Source organism: Bufo gargarizans, chromosome 1 (genome assembly GCF_014858855.1).
Source record: "Bufo gargarizans isolate SCDJY-AF-19 chromosome 1, ASM1485885v1, whole genome shotgun sequence".
NCBI lineage: Eukaryota > Metazoa > Chordata > Amphibia > Anura > Bufonidae > Bufo > Bufo gargarizans.
Window position 1 is genome coordinate 247,544,524 of NC_058080.1, and position 25,439 is coordinate 247,569,962.

General features: G+C 45.2%; 1 protein-coding gene across 3 annotated transcripts in view; it reads right to left on the reverse strand.

Moving 5' to 3' along the window:
- Positions 1-25,439, reverse strand: part of EMCN (endomucin) — a 243,362-nt gene that overhangs the window by 38,246 nt on the left and 179,677 nt on the right. For all 3 annotated transcript variants that reach the window (XR_006390945.1, XM_044302421.1, XM_044302425.1), the window contains exon 7: positions 4,869-4,961. Coding sequence is in view for 2 of the 3 variants with exons in the window: in XM_044302421.1 (XP_044158356.1) it covers positions 4,869-4,961 (93 nt within the window). In the remaining variant the exon portion in view is untranslated. The remainder of the gene's footprint in view (positions 1-4,868; positions 4,962-25,439) is intronic.

Consider the following 25,439-nt stretch of genomic DNA (forward strand, 5'->3'; position numbering starts at 1 on the left):
CAGTGTAAGATTACGTCTGTGTTTTAAAGTTGTTTTTAATATGTCTATTTTCTAATATAATTTTTTTGTGTTTTATAGGTTATGGTCTGGATGCCTCTGGAACCTCTTATGTCATCGCGATATATAAGTATATTTTTGAGTAAAAATGTACTAGTTTATAGATAGGACAATCTGCTAGTGGAAACTATTTCTGTGGAACTATGAGTACTTGACGTTAAGAATAGACGCACATATATCAAATAAGTTGTGAGTGATCACGTGGGCGGGGCCAATATATCCATGTGAACGGCGTGGGATCCCGTGATGCCTCTAGGTTGTTTTTTTTTTGGAAAGGCTGTTTCCCCAGGACCTTTGGCGGTATCACGTGATCGGCGTATGTGTGGACATGTGATCGAAGCGGGATCACATGGATGGACATGTGACCGGCGGGGTCACATGGTGCAGTTGCATAACAGTGTCGGAGGACACGTGACATTGGTCCCTACACAGAATTGGTCAGAATAATGACGATTCACATTGAGCGCGGAGCAGGCGCAGTATAGTCTATGGAGCGCTAGGCAGGCTTTGTACATAGAGGCAATGAGTATGCGCAGTAGAACTTATAGAACGCCAAGTGGACTTCTATAAAAATGCGATGAGGTGTCCAGCTGCATCCACCTTTTAAGGTAAAATATGTGTGCACAGATTGGCTATGTATAATGACACAGAAGTATTGCACAGATGGTAAAGGTGAACTTTTTTGTACACTGCTTTTATCTATTTGCAATTAGGCATTTTATTGGTAAATTTGGGATGGGAGGAGCGATTTTGGGTGTTTTATATAGCCCTATTGAACACTTCTTTGTTAGCTTGATAAAGGCTATTATGTAGCCGAAATGCTGCTGTAACCGGACCGTGTGTACTGTCTCATGCACCGTGCGTGAATAAAGCCTTATTGGATTGGAGATGCTGCCATCATATCTTTTGTGGTTGATGACGTTATAATCCCTATGGATCAGGGTAATTGGACTGGCTGATGCATTCCTGATACTCCATAATTGAAGGTACTGTGTGCTGCTCTACATATATTTCATTGACTCCAGCTGTAGTCCACTCCTTGTGAATCTCCCCAAAATACGTGAATAGACAAACAAGGCTGCTGTTATCCTTGTTACTTGTGCACCTTTTTCTACCAAATGTTTTCCTTCCACTCAAGTTTCCATCAATATCCATGCCTTCCCCATGATTGTGCAGCCTACTGAACCAGACTGACGTACTATTTAATTGCTTAGGAAACCTTTGCAGGTGTTTTGTGTTAAAAATTGGTTATTTGTTTCACCTCATATATTAAAAGATGCACACCACTTTTTAAATGTGACGTTTTAAAATATAAACCTGATTATCCGCCAATTTCTCTCTATTTTTGACATTTTAAAACCAATGGCACTAAAATGCGACTTTTTAAAACTAAAATGTGCCATTGCAGCCACCACCCCTGCCAGACCACACTTTAGACATTTTAAGCATATTTGCGATTTTTGAAGCATATTTGTGACATTGTGACAGTGGTAAATTGCGCCTTTTGTCTCAGACTCAGGATATTTTCGTTATTGTTTTGTTTTAGTTGGATGTCAGTTTACTGTCAAAACCCTGCTGTTTAGCTCATTTCTATTTGAAAAAATAAGTGCACCCTGTTGTAATACTTACCTATCACTTGTTCCCACAAGTTGGTTTTCTTTTCATAAATGCGACTTTTTGACAAAAAGTAACATCTTTCTGCAATAAATGCGACTTTTTACACAAAACACCACCACATAAGCTGGCTTAATTGTCAGCAACATTTGGAGTTATTTCTGTCGATAAGAGGATGATAAATGAGGCGTAATATGCGCCAATTTGGTAGCCCCACCGACTTTGACATTTATACAATTGCAAGAAAAAGTATGTGAACCCTTTGGAATGATATGGATTTCTGCACAAATTGGTCATAAAATCTGATCTGATCTTCATCTAAGTCACAATAATAGACTATCACAGTCTGCTTAAACGAATAACACACAAAGAATTAAATGTTACCATGTTTTTATTGAACACACCATGTAAACATTCACAGTGCAGGTGGAAAAAGTATGTGAACCCTTAGACTAATGACATCTCCAAGAGCTAATTGGAGTGAGGTGTCAGCCAACTGGAGTCCAATCAATGAGATGAGATTGGAGGTGTTGGTTACAGCTGCCCTGACCTATAAAAAACACACACCAGTTTTGGGTTTGCTTTTCACAAGAAGCATTGCCTGATGCGAATGATGCCTCGCACAAAAGAGCTCTTATAAGACCTGCGATTTAGAATTGTTGACTTGCATAAAGCTGATAAGGGTTATAAAAGTATCTCCAAAAGCCTTGCTGTTCATCAGTCCATGGTAAGACAAATTGTCTATAAATGGAGAAAGTTCAGCACTGCTGCTGCTCTCCCTAGGAGTGGCCGTCCTGTAAAGCAAAAGCACAGCGCAGACTGCTCAATGAGGTGAAGAAGAATTCTAGAGTGTCAGCTAAAGACTTACAAAAGTCTCTGACATATGCTAACATCCCTGTTAGCAAATACCACAGAGGAAGCCACTGCTGTCCAAAAAAAACATTGCTGCACATTTACAGTTTGTACAAGAGCACCTGGATGTTCCACAGCAGTACTGGCAAAATATTCTGTGGACAGATGAAACCAAAGTTGAGTTGTTTGGAAGAAACACACTATGTGTGGAGAAAAAGAGGCACAGCACACCAACATCAAAACCTCATCCCAACTGTGAAGTATGGTGGTGGGGGCATCATGGTTTGGGGCTGCTTTGCTGCGTCAGGGCCTGGACGGATTGCTATCATCGAAGGAAAAATTAATTCCCAAGTTTATCAAGACATTTTGCAGGAGAACTTAAGGCCATCTGTCCACCAGCTGAAGCTCAACAGAAGATGGGTGTTGCAACAGGACAACGACCAAAAGCATAGAAGTAAATCAACAACAGAATGGCTTAAACAGAAGAAAATACGCCTTCTGGAGTGACCCAGTCAGAGTCCTGACCTCAACCCGATTGAGATGCTGTGTTAGAACTCAAGAAAGCGATTCACACCAGACATCCCAAGAATATTGCTGAACTGAAACAGTTCTGTAAAGAGGAATGGTCAAGCAATACTCCTGACCATTGTGCACGTCTGATCTGCAACCACAGGAAACGTTTGGTTGGAGTTATTGCTGCCAAAGGAGGTTAAACCAGTTATCAAATCCAAGGGTTCATATACTTTTTCCACCTGCACTGTGAATGTTTACATGGTGTGTTCAATAAAAACATGGTAACATTTAATTCTTTGTGTGTTATTAGTGTAAGCAGACTGTGATTGTCTATTGTTGTGACTTAAATGAAGATCAGATCACATTTTATGACCAATTTGTGCAGAAATCCATATCATTCCAAAGGGTTCACATACTTTTTCTTGCAACTGTAACTCATTTCTGGAGTGATGCATTCTTTATGGTATAAATTCTGGAGAAAACTGTTGATATATTTGGCACAAATCAAAACGCCATTCTTTTTGGCGCATTTTACACCATAATTCTGGCGATACATGCTTAGTAAATGTCCCCCAATGAGTCTACAACATAGAATTTTTTTCACAAGTATCTCAGAAAATGAGAAAAAAGCTTTTGGGTTTTCATTAGCCATAAGCATTGATCATCAACATTAAAATAAATAAATGTTTGAAATAAGTCACTCTGTGTGTAATTCAATATTAATTGAATTACAGAAATAAATGAACTTTATGATGATATTCTAATTTATTGAGATGCACCTATATCACACTTTAAGGTCCCTTGCAGACGAGTGCGTCCGAATTAGGTCCGGATGCATTGCGTCTGCGATCAGGGAAAATCATCTGAGTAGGCAATTTCCGATATACTGTTTTTATCCCGCTGGTGCAATGCGTTTTGCACGCGCGTGCTAAAAAACTGACTGTGGTACCCAGACCCGAACTTCTTCACAGAAGTTCGGGTTTGGGTTAGGTGTTCTGTATATTTTATTATTTTGCCTTATAGCATCGTTATAAGGGAAAATAACAGCATTCTTAGGAGATGATGTAAGTAAATTGATAAAAGTCAATTTACTGTATTATTTTCCCTGACCCTTATAACATGGTGTTAAGGGAAAATAATAGCATTCTTAATACAAAATGCTTACTAAAATGTGGCTTTAGGGGTTAATAAATATATATATTTTTTAATAACCTGATCCTGTTTTTCGCAGCCGGCATCTTCTTCTTTCTTCTTCTTTCAGGACCTGCCAAAGGACTTTTGATTACGTGATCGCACTAACCACGTGGTGAGCGTGATTACGTCATCAAAGGTCCTTTGGCAGGTCCTGAAAGAAGATGATGCCGGCTGCGCGAACAACACGATGAGGTGAGTTAATTTGTTTTTATTTATTAACCCCTAAAGCCACATTTTTGTAAACATTCTGTATTAAGAATGCTATTATTTTCCCTTATAACCATGTTATAAGGGTCAAGGAAAATAATACAGTAAATTGACTTTTATCAATTTACTTACATCATCTTCTAGCAACCATGCACTTGCTTGCGGATGCTTGCGATTTTCATGCAGACCCATTCATTTCTATGGGGCCTGCGTTGCGTGAAAAACGCAGAATATAGAACATGCTGTTCTCAAATGATGCGTGAAAATCACCGCTCATCTGAACAGCCCCATTGAAGTGAATGGGTCCGGATTCAGTGCGGGTGCAATGCGTTCACCTGCGGGCCTAAGTTCTTATACATGGCATTGCAAGCCATCACAGCAACATATTATAAATCATCATCATGAGTATACTCATGAGGGTATTCACAAACCTGTATTTTCTGTTGGCATTTTATCGGAAGAATTTTCTGGAATTTCAGGGACATTGCTCTGGTTAGCAGTAGAATTACCTTCAATCTTTCCATCTGTGAACCACATCAAGCAAAATGTAAATGCACTTTATGAATAATTACATAAATAATTCAGATCTGATTTATATCTTTACAACTTGATTTGTTGTGACCTGTATAGCTACTCACATGATATAGTCATATGTTACCATGGTTATGGTGTTCTTATATACTAAAATGTGATTCCAAAAAATGTCTGACTGCAACTTCTGTTATTTAATAACTGCTGGCTTAGTGTACTTTCACACTAGTGGCAGGACGGATCCGACAGGCTGTTCACCCTGTTGGATCCGTCCTGCCGCTATTTAGCCGTGCCACCGGACCTCTGTTCTGTCCCCGTTGACTATAATGGGGACGGGGGCGGAGCTCCGGCGCAGCACGGCAGTTCGCGGTCTGGCGGCCTTTCGCCGTGCACTGCCGTGCTGCGCTGGAGCTCCTCCCCTGTCCCCATTATAGCCAATAGGGACGGAGCGGCAGTCCGGCGGCACGGCGAAATAGCGGCAGGACGCATCCGACAGTGTGAAAATAGCCTTAGAAATATTCTATACTACACTCGCACAACAATAGATTTGAGCTAAGATGGCTATACTCTTTTTGTTGACAGTCTGTCAAGTCCTCAGTCTCTACTTTAGGGTCCAATAGTTTTTTTCTTTCAATATTGCTCTATACATTAATTAATTCGACCAAACAGAGAAGCTTAGCATAAAATATCAATATTTCCAGACACAATACTACTACTTGAAGAGTCCATAAAATTTCTGCAGGCGGCCCTGCACCAGTCAGCTGTTTTAGGCCCCTTTCACACGGGCGAGTTTTCCGTGCGGGTGCGATGCGTGCGGTGAACGTATTGCACCCGCACTGAATCCTGACCCATTCATTTCTATGGGGCTGTGCACATGAGCGGTGATTTTCACGCATCACTTGTGCGTTGAGTGAAAATCGCAGCATGCTCTATATTGTCCGATTTTCACGCGACGCAGGCCCCATAGAAGTGAATGGGAAGCGTGAAAATCGCATAGCATCCGCAAGCAAGTACGGATGTGGTGCGATTTTCATGCACGGTTGCTAGGAGACGATCGGGATGGAGACCCAATCATTATTATTTTCCCTTATAACATGGTTATAAGGGAAAATAATAGCATTCTGAATACAGAATGCATAGTAAAACAGCGCTAGAGGGGTTAAAAAAAAATTAAAAAGAATTAAAAATTTTTTAACTCACCTTAGTCCACTTGATCGCGAAGCCGGCATCTCCTTGTGTCTCCTCTGCTGAACAGGACCTGGGGTGAGCTGCTGCATTAAATAGAGGTTAAGGACCTTTGATGACGTCACTCCGGTCATCACATGGTCTTTTACCATGGTGAATCACCATGGTAAAAGATCATGTGACGTACCATGTGATGACCGGAGTGACGTCATCAAAGGTCCTTAACCTCTATTTAATGCAGCAGCTCACCCCAGGTCCTGTTCAGCAGAGGAGACACAAGGAGATGCCGGCTTCGCTCTCAAATGGACTAAGGTGAGTAAAAAAAAATTTTCATTTTTTTTTTTAACCCCTCTAGCGCTGTATTACTATGCATTCTGTATTCAGAATGCTATTATTTTCCCTTATAACCATGTTATAAGGGAAAATAATACAATCTTCAGAACATCAATCCCAAGCCCGAACTTCTGTGAAGAAGTTCGGGTTTGGGTACCAAACATGCGCGATTTTTCTCACGCGAGTGCAACGCATGACAATGTTTTGCACTCGCGCTGAAAAATCGCGCATTTTCCCGCAATGCACCCGCCTCTTATCCGGGCAAAAAAAACTGACGCCCGTGTGAAAGAGGCCTTAAGAGACTGCAGCGTTCCAGTGAGCGCAGCAGCCTCTTCCCAGGTCAGTGATGTCAAATTCATCGGTCATGTGGCCTAGGCATAGTGACCGATGAAGTGAATGGGGCTGAGCTGCAACAGAAAGTACAGCTGCTATCCAATGTACGGCACTGTGCTTAATATACTGCTAGGCAGCCACAGTCAGACCCCCACTGATCTGATTCTGATGACCTATACTTAGGATAGGTCATCAATATCAAAATCATGGAAAAACCCTAGTGAATGATGAAAAAAAAAAAAAAAATAGTTACCAGTGTTGACATGAAGTTTCTTGGGCCCACCAGAGGAAATGATTCTGAGGGCCCACCCTCTGTGTATACAGGACATCTGTACATACACTTTTATGTAATTTTTGTAATCATTGCACATACAGGACATCCTCAATAATAGGGTATCTGGTTCAGAGGTGGACCCTGAAAAATGTGTGGGCCCTTTTTATGTAAATACTAGATTGTTGAGAGTATCCTATAATAAAGCCCCATTTCTAGAAGGTTATTTAATGGTGTACAAGCTTTTCTTGTAAATTTTAATCCACCAGTAACCGTTATGAGCATGTTTAACAATCCTTCACATACAATTAAGTAGACATGAGGATTAGTGATGGACGAACATCGGCCGGGACGATTCGCGAACGCATTCGCTCGAACGCTATCAAATGTTCGTGAACCGCAAGTTCGCGGCGGGCCCCTTTCACTTTAATGGCAGGCAAACCTGAAAAACCTTCAGGTCATTATTGCAGCCACCAAATACTTACAAGAAGTGCACAAATCGTCCCACAACATGGACAGTGACATACCATAGGGGGATCAATGGCAAAAATTCCCACAAAAAATATGTATTTTAATCAGGGGCCAGGGAAACTGTAAAAAATGTGGCCTACTGCAGCCTAGAAAAATTTTAATTTAGGCCCCACAGGAGTACAGGCCCCAAACATTAGGCATTCACCGGACAGAAAACATCAAGTGATTATGTGGCTGGATGTATATTAGACGGTAATTGGATATCAATTTAACTGCAGGCCAGTACAAAGAAATGTCAAATACATATGATTAAAAGAACTAAAAATATAAAATTTGATTAAAAACATAGCTAACGAAATCCCTCCTCTTAAACCCTAAATGATAATAGGTGAAACACGTGGTCGTCACAGGTGTTGAATTCCTCCGAAGCCCCAACAATTAGGCATTCACCGTATAACAATTTTACTGTTGGCCAGTTAGATTACAGGCCACAAAAATTATGCATTCACCATACATAAAAGATCAAGTGATTATGTGGCTGAAGGTATTTAGACGGTCAATGGATATCAATTTTACTGCAGGACAGTACGAATACATGTCAAATACATATGTTTAAAAGAACAAAAAATATTAAATTGGATTAAAAGCATGGCTAATGAAATCCCACCTCTTGAAAAAAAGCCAAATTATAATAATTTGATAACACGTCAATCGTCACAGGTGTTGAATTCCTCCAAGGTCCCAAACATTAGGCATTCATCGGACAGAAAAGGCCTTATATGCTGTTGTATTTACATAAGACAGGGACCATTATTTGTTCTTTGTGGTGGCAGATATGTGTGGGCTGGCATGCAGAAATTCAATTACACGTGGTCGTCACAGGTGTTGAATTCCTCCGAGATCCATGCCTCGTTCATTTTTAGAAATGTGAGGTAGTCGTGAGCTAGGCGGGTGCACTTATCGGTCATGATCCCCCCTGCTGTGCTGAACATCCTTTTGGACAGGACACTCGACGAGGGACAAGCCAAGAGTTCCATGGCAAATTGTGCCAGCTCTGACCACAGGTCAAGCCTGCACACCCAGTAGTCAAGGGATTCCTCACTTCTCAGAGCGTCCACATTGGCCGTTAGCCCAATGAAGTCAGACACCTGTTGGCCTTGATCTGTAGGGCAGCTGTCGATGGGTTGGCTGCAAGAATGATCTCATATCCGAAGTTACCAATGCATCTTCAAACCACCCTCTTCTTGTATGCGCTGTAGGATTGGTACTCGCAACTGTTTCTCTGTGGGTGGAAATTCCTCTGCCAGCGCCCGCAACAGCAGAATGCAGCATCTCTCGAAGCAAGGCCTGGAAATGCTGCATTTTGACAGCCCTCTGTTATGCTGGTAACATGTCCGCCATTTTGTGTTTGTACCAGGGGTCTAAGTACGTTGCCATCCAGTGCTGGTCCTTGCCATTTTTCAAACACTGGAGCATTAAGGCCCCCATTTGCACTAAATTGGAAGCGGTGGAGCGGCCTGGCTCCTGCTCCTCATTTAGGAGATTGTCATCCTCGGTCTCCTCCCCCCATCCACAGACAACACAAGGGATCCCAGAAAAGTTTTAAAGCCTGCTCTTCTTGATCCTCCTCCTCCTCCCCCAGGCACCATCCTCTTCTTACTCCTCTTCAGACTCCTGCTGACTTGACTCAGATGGAGTAGCCCCCCTGGGAATTCATTCAGCTCTACTCCTCGATGGCTTGATCAATGACACAATGCAATGCACGCTCCAGAAAGGGGCTAAGGTACGATGTCACTGATGGCGCTGTGGCTGCAACTGACCAGTTTGGTGATCTCATCAAATGGCCGCATAAGTCTGCATGCATCGTGCATAAGTAGCCACTGGCGCGGTGAAAAAGAAAAAGGACTCCCCAGAACCTGTCCTGCCGCAGAGTTCGTACAGGTAGTCATTAACAGACCAAGGTGGAGTTACAGCGCATCAGGCAGTCACAAATCAGATGTCTGACGGGCAAATGGTGTTGCTGCTGAACATCAGTGAGGCGAATCATGACTGTGTAAGATCTAAAATGGGCAGAGATTTTCCTGGCCTGCCGCAAGACGTCCTGGACCCCGGGGTATTTGGCAATAAATCACTGCACGACTAAGATCGTGTGCCATTCACGGCATGTGTGTCATTTTGCCCTGTTTCAGCACGCTCAGCAGATTGGCACCGTTGTTGAACATTACTTTACCAACTGTCAAATTCAGCGGGGATAGCCACTGATCGGCCTGTGACCACAGAGCTGAAAGCAGTGCAGGACCGGTGTGGCTCTTGGCTTCCAGGCACAACAGCCGCAGCACAGCATGGCAACGTCTCACCTGGCACGTCAAATAGGTTCTGGGGAGCTGTGGGGGGTGCAGCAGAAGAGGAAGTAGCAGTGGAAAAGGAGGAGTCAGCCGAGTAGGAGACGAAGGATGGAGAAGGAGGAGGAGAAGAGGCAGGCCTGCATGCAATCCGTGGCGGTAACACCAAATCCACACGGGTGCCCCAGGTTGCATGCTTGACAGCCATCAGAAGGTTCACCCAGTGGGCAGTAAAAGTTATGTACCTTCCCTGCCCGTGTTTGCTAGACCACAAGTCTGTGGTCGGATGTATCTTGACACCGACACTGTGTGCCAGAGGTACATCCACAAATTTACTAAATTCCTCCGAGTCCACTAGTTTATATGGCAGTAAATGGCGGGCAAGCAGTTCCAACAAGCCGGCGGTCAGCCATTAGGCAAGAGGATTATCCGGCGTCATCAACTTTTTACATTCGAACATTTGTGCCACGGAAGCCTGCCTTTTGCCAGATGAACGCGACGACTGCACGGTGGAAGGTGGAGGACAAATGGGAGGAGAGAGGAGAAGGAGAAGAGGCAGGACGTGGAGCGCCGGGAGTGTGGCTTTGTGGGTTCTAACAGTGTTGCTCGCAGTGGGCTTTGTGATGGGAGGCCAGGTGCCTTCTTAAGGCGGTCTTACCTAAGTGAGAGTTGGGCTTACCGCGACTTTTGCGTTGCCAGCACAGGCTGCAGATGGCAACACTATTGTCAGCAGCTGACACATTAAAAAAAGCCCACACTACGGAGCCATGTGCCGGCGTTCTGGGAGCACTAGATGTGACTGTGCATGGTGGACTGCTCGCTCCAGATACATTTGCAGTCTGCTTTTTGCCTCCTGTGCACTGCGAGTTCTGCCTGCTTCTCCTCCCTATCTGCTGCTCTGTCTCTCCCTCTGAATTTCCCTCCTCTTACTCTCTTTTGGGCAACCACGTGAAGTCCATCGACATGTCATCATCGTCACCTTCACCACCACTGACATTAGAGATCTCGGAGTAGGCAGCAATAGCGTGGACGACCCTCCTTGGGCTGATCTGGGTACTGCTGGGTTTCTACCTCCTCTTCCTGACCAGATGCCAATAATGGCTGTGAATCGGTAAGGTCTGGGAATGGATGAGAAAATAATTCCTCTGACTCGAGTGGAGGGGCTTTGGTGGTGATGGTGGAGGTTGTGGTGTATTTGGGAGTGCACACAGCAGAGAGTTAGGAGGGTGCTGATACAGAGGATGAGGAGGGTGCTAAAGCGGAAGGCTGAGTGAGCCACTCAACCAACTCTGGTGCGTTCTTTGACATAATTGCACGCACCTTCTCCAACTTCCCACTTAGGCTCTGGCCTGGTGCACCTGCCCGACCCCTACCTCCCCTGCTGAATGTCCTGCCTCTTCCTCTGTCACTGTCATTTTGAAAATGACAGGAAAATTCCCTATACAGGGAGTGCAGAATTATTAGCAAGTTGTATTTTTGAGGATTAATTTTATTATTGAACAACAACCATGTTCTCAATGAACCCAAAAAACTCATTAATATCAAAGCTGAATATTTTTGGAAGTAGTTTTTAGTTTGTTTTTAGTTTTAGCTATTTTAGGGGGATATCTGTGTGTGCAGGTGACTATTACTGTACATAATTATTAGGCAACTTAACAAAAAACAAATATATACCCATTTCAATTATTTATTTTTACCAGTGAAACCAATATAACATCTCAACATTCACAAATATACATTTCTGACATTCAAAAACCAAACAAAAACAAATCAGTGACCAATATAGCCACCTTTATTTGCAAGGACACTCAAAAGCCTGCCATCCATGGATTCTGTCAGTGTTTTGATCTGTTCACCATCAACATTGCGTGCAGCAGCAACCACAGCCTCCCAGACACTGTTCAGAGAGGTGTACTGTTTTCCCTCCTTGTAAATCTCACATTTGATGATGGACCACAGGTTCTCAATGGGGTTCAGATCAGGTGAACAAGGAGGCCATGTCATTAGATTTTCTTCTTTTATACCCTTTCTTGCCAGCCACGTTGTGGAGTACTTGGACGCGTGTGATGGAGCATTGTCCTGCTTGAAAATCATGTTTTTCTTACCTTGCAGACTTCTTCCTGTACCAATGCTTGAAGAAGGTGTCTTCCAGAAACTGGCAGTAGGACTGGGAGTTGAGCTTGACTCCATCCTCAACCCAAAAAGGCCCCACAAGCTCATCTTTAATAATACCAGCCCAAACCAGTACTCCACCTCCACCTTGCTGGCGTCTGAGTCGGACTGGAGCTCTCTGCCCTTTACCAATCCATCCATCTGGCCCATCAAGACTCACTCTCATTTCATCAGTCCATAAAACCTTAGAAAAATCAGTCTTGAGATATTTCTTGGCCCAGTCTTGACTTGCAGCTTGTGTGTCTTGTTCAGTGGTGGTCGTCTTTCAGCCTTTCTTACCTTGGCCATGTCTCTGAGTATTGCACACCTTGTGCTTTTGGGCACTCCAGTGATGTTGCAGCTCTGAAATATGGCCAAACTGGTGGCAAGTGGCATCTTGGCAGCTGCACGCTTGACTTTTCTCAGTTCATGGGCAGTTATTCTGCGCCTTGGTTTTTCCACACGCTTCTTGCGACCCTGTTGACTATTTTGAATGAAACGCTTGATTGTTCGATGATCACGCTTCAGAAGCTTTGCAATTTTAAGAGTGCTGCATCCCTCTGCAAGATATCTCACTATTTTTGACTTTTCTGAGCCTGTCAAGTACTTCTTTTGACCCATTTTGCCAAAGGAAAGGAATAATTATGCACACCTGATATAGGGTGTTAATGTCATTAGACCACACCCCTTCTCATTACAGAGATGCACATCACCTAATATGCTTAATTGGTAGTAGGCTTTCGAGCCTATACACCTTGGAGTAAGACAACATGCATAAAGAGGATGATGTGGTCAAAATACTCATTTGCCTAATAATTCTGTAGAGTTGAGCGAACACCTGGATGTTCGGGTTCGAGAAGTTCGGCAGAACTTCCCGGAAATGTTCGGGTTCGGGATCCGAACCCGATCCGAACTTCGTCCCGAACCCGAACCCCATTGAAGTCAATGGGGACCCGAACTTTTCGGCACTAAAACGGCTGTAAAACAGCCCAGGAAAGGGCTAGAGGGCTGCAAAAGGCAGCAACATGTAGGTAAAACCCCTGCAAACAAATGTGGATAGGGAAATGAATTAAAATAAAAATTAAATAAATAAAAATTAACCAAAATCAATTGGAGAGAGGTCCCATAGCAGAGAATCTGGCTTCCCGTCACCCACCACTGGAACAGTCCATTCTCAGATATTTAGGCCCCGGCACCCAGGCAGAGGAGAGAGGTCCCGTAACAGACAATCTGGCTTCACGTCAGCAGAGAATTAGTCTGCATGTCATAGCAGAGAATGAGGCTTCACGTCAGCCACCACTGCAACAGTCCATTGGCATATATTTAGGCCCAGCACACAGGCAGAGGAGAGAGGTCCCGTAACAGAGGATCTGGCTTCATGTCAGCAGAGAATCAGTCTGCATGTCATAGCAGAAAATCAGGCTTCACGTCAGCCACCACTGCAACAGTCCATTGTCAGATATTTAGGCCCAGCACCCAGGCAGAGGAGAGAGGTCCCGTAACAGAGAATCTGTCTTCATGTCAGCAGAGAATTAGTCTGCATGTCATAGCAGAGAATCAGGCTTCACGTCACCCAACATTGGAACAGTCCATTGGCATATATTTAGGTCCCGGCACCCAGACAGAGGAGAGGTTCATTCAACTTTGGGTAGCCTCGCAATATAATGGTAAAATGAAAATAAAAATAGGATTGAATGAGGAAGTGCCCTGGAGTCCAATAATATATGGTTAAGGGGAGGTAGTTAATGTCTAATCTGGACAAGGGACGGACAGATCCTGTGGGATCCATGCCTGGTTCATTTTTATGAACGTCAGCTTGTCCACATTGGCTGTAGACAGGCGGCTGCGTTTGTCTGTAATGACGCCCCCTGCCGTGCTGAATACACGTTCAGACAAAACGCTGGCCGCCGGGCAGGCCAGCACCTCCAAGGCATAAAAGGCTAGCTCTGGCCACGTGGACAATTTAGAGACCCAGAAGTTGAATGGGGCCGAACCATCAGTCAGTACGTGGAGGGGTGTGCACACGTACTGTTCCACCATGTTAGTGAAATGTTGCCTCCTGCTAACACGTTGCGTATCAGGTGGTGGTGCAGTTAGCTGTGGCGTGTTGACAAAACTTTTCCACATCTCTGCCATGCTAACCCTGCCCTCAGAGGAGCTGGCCGTGACACAGCTGCCTTGGCGACCTCTTGCTCCTCCTCTGCCTTGGCCTTGGGCTTCCACTTGTTCCCCTGTGACATTTGGGAATGCTCTCAGTAGCGCGTCTACCAACGTGCGCTTGTACTCGCGCATCTTCCTATCACGCTCCAGTGCAGGAAGTAAGGTGGGCACATTGTCTTTGTAGCGTGGATCCAGCAGGGTGGCAACCCAGTAGTCCGCACAGGTTAAAATGTGGGCAACTCTGCTGTCGTTGCGCAGGCACTGCAGCATGTAGTCGCTCATGTGTGCCAGGCTGCCCAGGGGTAAGGACAAGCTGTCCTCTGTGGGAGGCGTATCGTCATTGTCCTGCCTTTCCCCCCAGCCACGCACCAGTGATGGACCCGAGCTGCGTTGGGTGCCACCCCGCTGTGACCATGCTTCATCCTCATCCTACTCCACCTCCTCCTCATCCTCGTCCTCCTCATCCTCCAGTAGTGGGCCCTGTCTGGCCACATTTGTACCTGGCCTCTGCTGTTGCCAAAAACCTCCCTCTGAGTCACTTTGAAGAGACTGGCCTGAAAGTGCTAAAAATGACCCCTTTTCCTCCTCCTCCTCCTCCTCTTGGGCCACCTCCTCTTCCATCATCGCCCTAAGTGTTTTCTCAAGGAGACATAGAAGTGGTATTGTAATGCTGATAACGGCGTCATCGCCACTGGCCATGTTGGTGGAGTACTCGAAACAGCGCAACAGGGCACACAGGTCTCGCATGGAGGCCCAGTCATTGGTGGTGAAGTGGTGCTGTTCTGTAGTGCGACTGACCCGTGCGTGCTGCAGCTGAAACTCCACTATGGCCTGCTGCTGCTCGCACAGTCTGTCCAGCATGTGCAAGGTGGAGTTCCACCTGGTGGGCACGTCGCATATGAGGCGGTGAGCGGGAAGGCCGAAGTTACGCTGTAGCGCAGACAGGCGAGCAGCAGCAGGATGTGAACGCCGGAAGCGCGAACAGACGGCCCGCACTTTATGCAGCAGCTCTGACATGTCGGGGTAGTTGTGAATGAACTTCTGCACCACCAAATTCAGCACATGCGCCAAGCAAGGGATGTGCGTCAAATTGGCTAGTCCCAGAGCAGCAACGAGATTTCGCCCATTATCACACACCACCAGGCCGGGCTTGAGGCTCACCGGCAGCAACCACTCGTCGGTCTGTTGTTCTATACCCCGCCACAACTCCTGTGCGGTGTGGGGCCTGTCCCCCAAACATATGAGTTTCAGAATGGCCTGCTGACGTTTACCCCAGGCTGTGCTGAAGTTGGTGGTGAAGGTGTGTGGCTGACTGGATGAGCAGGTGGAAGAAGAGGAGGAGGAAGCCGAGAAGGAGGAGGTGGCAACAGGAGGCAAAGAATGTTGCCCTGCGATCCTTGGCGGCGGAAGGACGTGCGTTAAACAGCTCTCCGCCTGGGGCCCAGCTGCCACTACATTTACCCAGTGTGCAGTTAGGGAGATATAGCGTCCCTGGCCGTGCTTACTGGTCCACGTATCTGTGGTTAGGTGGACCTTGCTACAGATGGCGTTGCGCAGTGCACACTTGATTTTATCGGATACTTGGTTGTGCAGGGAAGGCACGGCTCTCTTGGAGAAGTAGTGGCGGCTGGGAACAACATACTGTGGGACAGCAAGCGACATGAGCTGTTTGAAGCTGTCTGTGTCCACCAGCCTAAATGACAGCATTTAATAGGCCAGTAGTTTAGAAATGCTGGCATTCAGGGCCAGGGATCGAGGGTGGCTAGGTGGGAATTTACGCTTTCTCTCAAATGTTTGTGAGATGGAGAGCTGAACGCTGCCGTGTGACATGGTTGAGACGCTTGGTGACGGAGGTGGTGGTGGTGTTGGTGGTACATCCCCTGTTTGCTGGGCGGCAGGTGCCAACGTTCCTCCAGAGGCAGAGGAAGAGGCCGAGGCGGCAGCAGCAGAAGAGGTAGCAGGGGGAGCCTGAGTGACTTCCTTGGTTTTAAGGTGTTTACTCCACTGCAGTTCATGCTTTGCATGCAGGTGCCTGGTCATGCAGGTTGTGCTCAGGTTCAGAACGTTAATGCCTCGCTTCAGGCTCTGATGGCACAGCGTGCAAACCACTCGGGTCTTGTCGTCAGCACATTGTTTGAAGAAGTGCCATGCCAGGGAACTCCTTGAAGCTGCCTTTGGGGTGCTCGGTCCCAGATGGCGGCGGTCAGTAGCAGGCGGAGTCTCTTGGCGGCGGGTGTTCTGCTTTTGCCCACTGCTCCCTCTTTTGCTACGCTGTTGGCTCGGTCTCACCACTGCCTCTTCCTCCGAACTGTGAAAGTCGGTGGCACGACCTTCATTCCATGTGGGGTCTAGGACCTCATCGTCCCCTGCATCGTCTTCCACCCAGTCTTGATCCCTGACCCCCTGTTCAGTCTGCACACTGCAGAAAGACGCAGCAGTTGGCACCTGTGTTTCGTCATCATCAGAGACATGCTGAGGTGGTATTCCCATGTCCTCATCATCAGGAAACATAAGTGGTTGTGCGTCAGTGCATTCTATGTCTTTCACCGCTGGGGAAGGGCTAGGTGGATGCCCTTGGGAAACCCTGCCAGCGGAGTCTTCAAACAGCATAAGAGACTGCTGCATAACTTGAGGCTGAGACAGTTTCCCTGGTATGCATGGGGGTGATGTGACAGACTGATGGGGTTGGTTTTCAGGCGCCATCTGTGCGCTTTCTGCAGAAGACTGGGTGGGAGATAATGTGAACGTGCTGGATCCACTGTCGGCCACCCAATTGACTAATGCCTGTACCTGCTCAGGCCTTACCATCCTTAGAACGGCATTGGGCCCCACCATATATCGCTGTAAATTCTGGCGGCTACTGGGACCTGAGGTAGTTGGTACACTAGGACGTGTGGATGTGGCAGAACGGCCACGTCCTCTCCCAGCACCAGAGGGTCCACTAACACCACCACGACCATGTCCACGTCCGCGTCCCTTACTAGATGTTTTCCTTATTGTTATGGTTCACCACAACAACAAAAATATTATTTGGCCCAATGTATTGTATTCAAATTCAGCGGGATATAAATTTGAGGCCTAGTATTTAGGCGCTGGGTGACCGGTATGGATTTAGTGACAGAATTAGACTTGGAAATGCACAGTAGCGTGTGTGTGAAGTTATTCTGAATGACCCTATGTGCACCTTGAATATTATATACCCTTTTAGGGATAGATTTCAAATAGCTCTGATATAGCAGAAACCACTAAATTATGAAATTGCTAAATTGGGAATTGTATTTCAACCCTGAACAAAAAATGTGCTTTGACGGACACTAAATAACTTGCCCAGCCACAACAGTACAGCGGTAACGACAGATTTAGCGGGATATAAATTTGAGGCCTAGTATTTAGGCGCTGAGTGACCGGTATGGATTTAGTGACAGAATTAGACTGGGATATGGCCAAAAAATAACCACACTATTGCTGGTTAAATGCACTTGGTGTGACAGCTTGACCAACCACACTACTGAGGGTTAAATGCACTTGGTGACGGGCGCAGCTTGCCCCTGATGTAGTATATGGCCAAAAAATGAACAGACTATTGCTGGTTAAATGCACTTGGTGTGACAGCTTCACCCTGATGTAGGCTTTAGCCAAAAAACAACCACACCATTGAGGGTTAAATGCACTTGGTGACAGGCGCAGCTTGCCCCTGATGTAGTATATGGCCAAAAAATGAACAGACTATTGCTGGTTAAATGCACTTGGTGTGACAGCTTGACCAACCACACTACTGAGGGTTAAATGCACTTGGTGACGGGCGCAGCTTGCCCCTGATGTAGTATATGGCCAAAATGAACAGACTATTGCTGGTTAAATGCACTTGGTGTGACAGCTTGACCAACCACACTACTGAGGGTTAAATGCACTTGGTGACGGGCGCAGCTTGCCCCAGATGTAGTATATGGCCAAAAAATGAACAGACTATTGCTGGTTAAATGCACTTGGTGTGACAGCTTGATCAACCACACTACTGAGGGTTAAATGCACTTGGTGACGGGCGCAGCTTGCCCCCTGATGTAGTATATGGCCAAAAAATTAACAGACTATTGCTGGTTAAATGCAGTTGGTGTGACAGCTTCACCCTGATGTAGGCTTTAGCCAAAAAAACAACCACACCATTGAGGGTTAAATGCACTTGGTGACAGGCGCAGCTTGCCCCTGATGTAGTATATGGCCAAAAAATGAACAGACTATTGCTGGTTAAATGCACTTGGTGACGGGCGCAGCTTGCCCCTGATGTAGTATATGGCCAAAAAATTAACAGACTATTGCTGGTTAAATGCACTTGGTGACGGGCGCAGCTTGCCCCTGATTTAGTATATGGCCAAAAAATTAACAGACTATTGCTGGTTAAATGCAGTTGGTGTGACAGCTTCACCCTGATGTAGGCTTTAGCCAAAAAACAACCACACCATTGAGGGTTAAATGCACTTGGTGACAGGCGCAGCTTGCCCCTGATGTAGTATATGGCCAAAAAATAAACAGACTATTGCTGGTTAAATGCACTTGGTGTGACAGCTTCACCCTGATGTAGGCTTTAGCCAAAAAACAACCACACCATTGAGGGTTAAATGCACTTGGTCGCAGCTTGGATGCACTTGGTCGCAGCACCGCACAAGACACAAAATGGCCGCTGATCACCCCAGAAAAAAGTGACTGACAAACGGTCTGGGCAGCCTAAAAACAGTGAGCATTTGAATTTCAGCAGCTCAATGATGCACAGCTGCAGATTGATCGATTAATCAAGTCCTTTGGAGGAGTTAATCTGCCTAATCTCGCCCTACTGTCGCAGCCGCAACCTCTCCCTACGCTAATCAGCGCAGGGTGACGGGCGGCGCTATGTGACTCCAGCTTAAATAGAGGCTGGGTCACATGGTGCTCTGGTCAATCACAGCCATGCCAATAGTAGGCATGGCTGTGACGGCCTCTTGGGGCAAGTAGTATGACGCTTGTTGATTGGCTGCTTTGCAGCCTTTCAAAAAGCGCCAAGAAAGCGTCACAAAAGCGCCAAGAAAGCGACGAACACCGAACCCGGACTTTTACGAAAATGTCCGGGTTCGGGTCCGTGTCACGGACACCCCAAAATTCGGTACGAACCCGAACTATACAGTTCGAGTTCGCTCATCCCTAATTATAAGTATATCACACCCCTCAGTAAGTCACACCTATCGATAGCACACCTATACCAGTCCTTAAAAGGATGTTTGTGGCCCTATTAGCTAGCGTTTGTTGTCTCTAACAGTCTGTCCTTGCTTCACACAGCAACCTCTCCCTACACTGGCAAAAGACTAAATGTAAAATGGCAGCCAGATCAGGTTTATTTATAGGGTAGGAGGTGTGTCCATGTGCTGAAACGTCTCAATTGGCTGTCCTGTCCCACCTGATGGATGTGTCATAGATCAAAGTTTGGCACAATGCAAAAGAATATGTCCCCGGCGGACATCGCCATATGTTCGCATGTTCGGCGAACCGCGAACGAGCAAATTTAGCCCGGCGAACCGCAAGGCCATCTCTAATGAGGATGCAATGAAGTTTTCTTGTTCGGTAGGCCCCCTTTCCTACTAGGCCCCTGTGTAGAATCCTCACTAGATGCAAGCTATATTAATCTGCAGTCAGTCTGAGTTGCCTTAGAGAACATATAGGACTTAACAGTTTTGTTCTCATGAATCAAGTCCAGGAGGAGCCGTAACGAGGATGGGAGTAGTATGGGCTCTGGTTGTAACAGTTGTCACAGTTGATCACAGTTGCCTTCCTTACACTGTTGCTTCCTAGGGCTGTGCAGTGAAAGGAGGGTGCATCCTTTCTTCCCCAATCGCAAGCCGTGGTTCTGGGGCTCCTGCCTGATGGTATTCAGGGTGCCTGTGATACTGAGAGTTTGTATGGGTGTAAGGTGGGGCATGTAGCGTGCAATGGCTGATGTATGTTGAAGGAGTCAGTTACCAGGCCAAATGTAACAGAATAAATGTCTCTATTTACTTGAGTGCAAAATGGGAGTTGTGGTACATCCAACAATAGCAAAACACAGTGTGGATCTCCCCAGATGGTTTTGTATGGATTTGAGCACAATGAAAATTATTGTACTCTTTCCTCTTTATATTTCTCAAGTCTCTTCCTGCAGAGTCTATGGCTGGCAATCTCACTTTTGCAATTGTACCTGTAATTTGTAACTGATGCACACAAAAGATACGACCAGCCAAGTTGTGTCCAAGTGTAAAGGGTGTCTTAACAGCATTCCCCTCACTGCAGTCTAAATAGCTTATACAGCAGGATACCTTACTGATTCCAATGCTCATCTCTCAACTCTGTATACTCCGCAAGGGGTGGATCGATGATCCACACCCAAGCTTCCTGCAAAGGCTGAGACAGGATTGTTAACCCTGGCTGTGCTTCCCAGTACTGGATGTTACTGGATAACAGCCTAAACTGGATGGACACATGTTTTTTTTTTTCATCCTTACAAACTATGTTAGTATACTGGGTATACAAGACATAAAATGATGTTAAATAGCATGACAAGCATTAAACAGCAAACAGTTGTCAGGTACCCCCCTCTGGGTACTGCACTCAGAAGTATGCACACATATGAATGTGGATTTGCATAAACCAGTCTTTTATACAAACATAAATCAAAGTGTGACTATAAAAGCCCACAGTATGGTAAAATACCCAGTGTAGTACATATTCTGCTAGATATTTTACAACCTGGCAGACATTCATCTGTGATTTATGCAAGAATAAAGATCCTGAAAATTCTATTTGTCTGTGCATGCTTCTACTACTAAGTACATATTTTATACGGATGAAGATAATTATTGTCATTTCACATGCACTTCTCATTCTGTTTTCATTATGTAGCTTTCCTTAGCAGTAGAGATTCATTTTCAGAGGGTAACATTTAGAAATATGCCACAGGTATCTCACAATAACAGGAAGTTCCTGATAGACGTATCTTTTGGAGTGGAGCCACACATACAGTTTAGTTTTTGATGCTTTTTATATATTTTTTTTTCCAAAACCAAGTGTATAATCAAAAGAAAGGAATGATGCTTCTCCTTCCTTCTGGATCAACTTATGACTTTAGCTGGAAAACTGCATCTGAAACTAGACTGCAAACTGCATAAAAACTGTTTCAACCAGCCAAGCTGGAGCATGGTTTCAGAGTTCTGGGCTGACTGAGCCAAAAGCAGCATTTAGGTCAAATTTAGAGACCACAAAACTGTAAGACCGTGAACCGGGGAGAGACCCCCAGGATACAGCAGATTCATGGAATAAGGAAAGCGACACGGACACCAGCTCCTGATGCAAAAAAACTGAAACTTTACTAAAACTATAACAGTAATAATAACAGTAGTTACAGAGAGTATATCACTTACAATTTCAAAATACAGTGAATACCACAAAGTTACATTTTCTTTCCTTAACTCCCAAACAACACTGTTTCACGTGCCCTAAATACTCTCAACCTAGACGCTGGAGTAGCCTTGTAGTGTAGCAACAACGGAGTGTCCAGAATACCCTATACCCCAGGCTCAGAGTCACAGTCCCAGCCCAACTGAACAACCCTACCCAAGGCGGCTTACACAGCAGAGCCAGCAAGTGGATACTGTGCCGCTGGGTAATGGACCTGACCGATGGCGCACACCGCAGAGCCTACAAGTCAATAACCGTGCCGCTAAGTCACTGACCTGAGTATGTCCTGTATTCACTGGTTGTTCCAGACCGACAGCAAGTCCCTGCCACAAAATGTGATCCTGCAGAACCTGTACTCTGACCCTCTGTTCCGATCAGCTAACTGACACGATACTCATTGCTACGAACAGAATCTGGATCCACACGGTCCTCTCATGCAGCTCAAAAAATGGCGGACTGCTTCTTCTCCAAGCTGAACAACCTCACCTTTTATGGCACCCCCTTCCAGCCTTCCGGGAACCGGTCCTCCCTCTCTCTCTCTCGGAAGCCCTCTGGATCGCTGACCCTGGCCTGGTCTTTATCTGATGGCGACTTACACCAACTCCCAGGTCCTTCCATCCACCATGAGGCCTCACAGGGTCTGAAACCACATTCCACGGTCCAATTGACCTTCCGGTAACCGATCCTTTCTTCCTTGCGCAACATCTGAATTGCTGACAGGCCTTTATCACTTCTGACAGTGACTTTGACCGCTCCAAGTCTCACAGACCCGAGGATGGCACTGGATCCTGTCTTTCAGCCTCTGCACAAATATGTCTGCTCAGGTCACCTTTTCCTGCTCTGTCTGGCACACACAGCAGCATAAGTCATCAGCATGCGTCATCATCTATTTTGCATATTCAAGTCGCAGAGTGTGCTGGCTGTAGCTACAAAACAGTGGCCTCTAGTGCCCAAAATGCCAAATGACAGTTTCAGAAACAGCATTCAAGAAACAGTGGCTGTTTTTCATCTTACAAAACCACCACCTCACTAGTACTTATCTTCAGTAACATAATCAGAATGACTGCAGGAAAGAAGAATAGGCACCTAAGAAATTGACTCAATTCTCTTCAAAACAGAATGTGTCTGAAGTGCTACTTCATTAGCTTATTCTGTCACCCCAGCAGATAACCTCTCAGAAGACCCAATCTAGTCACAAAACATATCAACAGTAAAACAAATCTTTCAAAAGGGGCTCTTCCAAGGCTTGGAATATGACAAGGGAAAATAGCCAAGCTAAATATTCATCCATATACAGCTGTTTTGAGGTGTTTGTCGCTCATCAGAATGGAGTAGGATTCTGGCTGGCTAAGTAAAATGAGATGCCTTGGACACAGCTGGTCTGCTTAAGGATAGCCACTGCTAAAGAGTACTCAGGGGTAAATCTTCTTTTGAATATACACACATGTACAAAATTGTTGGTACACTTCTGTTAAAGAAAGAAAAAGCCAAAATGGTCAGTGAAATTACTCAAAACTGACAAAAGTTATACTAAATAAAAAGTTTACTGAAAATGAACTTTTGAAAATCAGACAATGCTTTTGATTTGGGGTTCAACAGAATAATTTATAAAGAAAACTAATGAAACTGGCCTGTCCCTTAACTTAATATTTTGTTGCACAACCTTTTCAAGCAATCACTGCAATCAAGTGACTTCTATAACTCTCAACTAGATTTGTACACCTGTCCACAGGTATTTTGGCCCACACAATTTTTGCTCCAGCTGTCTCAGGTTTTAGGGGTGCCTTTTCTCCAGACTTCATGTTTCAGCTTCTTCCACAGATGTTCAATAGGGTTTTGATCAAGGCTCATAGAAAGCCACTTCAGAATAGTCCAATGCTTTCCTCCTAACTATTCTTGGATTTTTTTAGCCGTTTGTTTTGGGTCGCTATCCTGTTGGAGGACCCATGACCTACGACTAAGACCAAGCTTTCCAACACTGGGCAGCACATTTCACTCCAGAATGCCTTGATAGTCTTTATATTTCATTATACTCTGCAAAGATTTAAGACACCTTGTGCCAGATGCAGCAAAGCAGCCCCAAAACATAAAAGAGCCTACTCCATGTTTCAAAGTAGGTACAATGTTTTTTTCTTTGTATGCTTCATTTTTGCATCTGTGAACATAGAGCTGATGGGACTTGCCAAAAGCTTCAGTTTTGTCTCATCTATCCAAGGACATTCTTGTGGAAGCATTGTGGCTTGTCAATATGCATTTTCGCAAATTCCAGTCTCCCTTTTTTATGATTTGCTTTCAACAGTGGTTTCCTCCTCATAAACCTTTGGCTGACAGGAACGGATGGTGTGCTCTGCCACTGATATACCTTGATCTTGGAGTTCACCTCTAATCTCTTGTTCTGGGCTCTTTGTTTACCATTCATATATCCATATCTTCAATGTCATCAATTTTCCTTTTTGCGACTACGTCCAGGGAGGTTGGCTACAGTCCCGTAGAAATTAAAATTCTGAAAATGTATTACTTTTCTGTAAATATTAATTATTATTTTTAAATGGTAAAACATATTGACTCAAATTTACCACTAACATGAAGTGAGACATGTCACAAAAACTATCTCAGAATTACTTGGATAAGTAAAAGCATTCCAAAGTTATTAACACAAATAGTGACATTTCAGATTTGTACAATTAGGCTTGGATCAAAAGTCGGGGGAGGGGGTGTAAATGGCTAAGTCAAGTTGTAATTGATGCTCAAGGCCACATGACAGGTTTTTGAGACATTGACATTTTGTGTGGATGTATACCTGCAACGGACGCCTCCTCCCAGAGCCCTCTTTATATCGCTTCCCAGGTGTAGGAAATCCGGAGTGGTATGTTGCTACCTAAAATGTATTTTTATGTGTGTCACAGTGCTTTTAAATAAATAGGGGGGGATAATTGAGGGATTTGAAGAAATAACTTGAGTCCAGACCTTGCGATGAAGGTCAATGGCAGCTTTACTTGAATAAACGTTTCTCCAAACAGTTTATAGGCTTTGTCCTGGTTCCAGCATGCTTTAGCATTAAACTGTCAGGCAAACTCAAATCTGCTATATCTTTCTCTCAATCTGCTGTACTGACAAGCTGACTTGGTAACTTGGCTTATTCTTTATGCTGCACTTCACTTTTTAGTCTGACTTATCTTCAGCCAAGGAATAGGTTAGAATACTGGTAGCTCCAACATGGCAGCTCTCAACCAGCACAAACCAGAACTGCCCCACCTCCTTCTGGTAGAAAGCAGTACTGGCCCACTTCTGACCAAAGGGGGGGGGGGGGGGGGGATGAAATGGTGGGTTCCATTCTATCTAACTATAGCTCTGCCGTGCTTGCTGCCACCTGCTGGTGAACCAGACACATAACACGAACAGTTACATAACATTATAATGTTATTATAAATTAATGCACAGTGTTGAGGGACCTGGAAAAATAGTAGCAAGGTGCAGAAGTGGTAACACCACTCTGGGGTGTTACATACCCACCACTGTTGGATTTTGTTTCAATAAATTGTTTACATGCTTCTACTTAACCCCTTCCCGACCTATGACGTGTATACTCGTCATTGCGCACTGCTAGTTAGTGCTCCATGACGAGTATAAACGTCATGGCATTAAACTGTCACCATGTCTGCAGACATGGTGACAGCGCTGAGTGCCGGCTGTTACACACAGCCAGGCACCCAGGGCCAATGCCGAGGGGGGTCCTGTGACCCCCCCGTATCGGCGATCGCATTAAACCG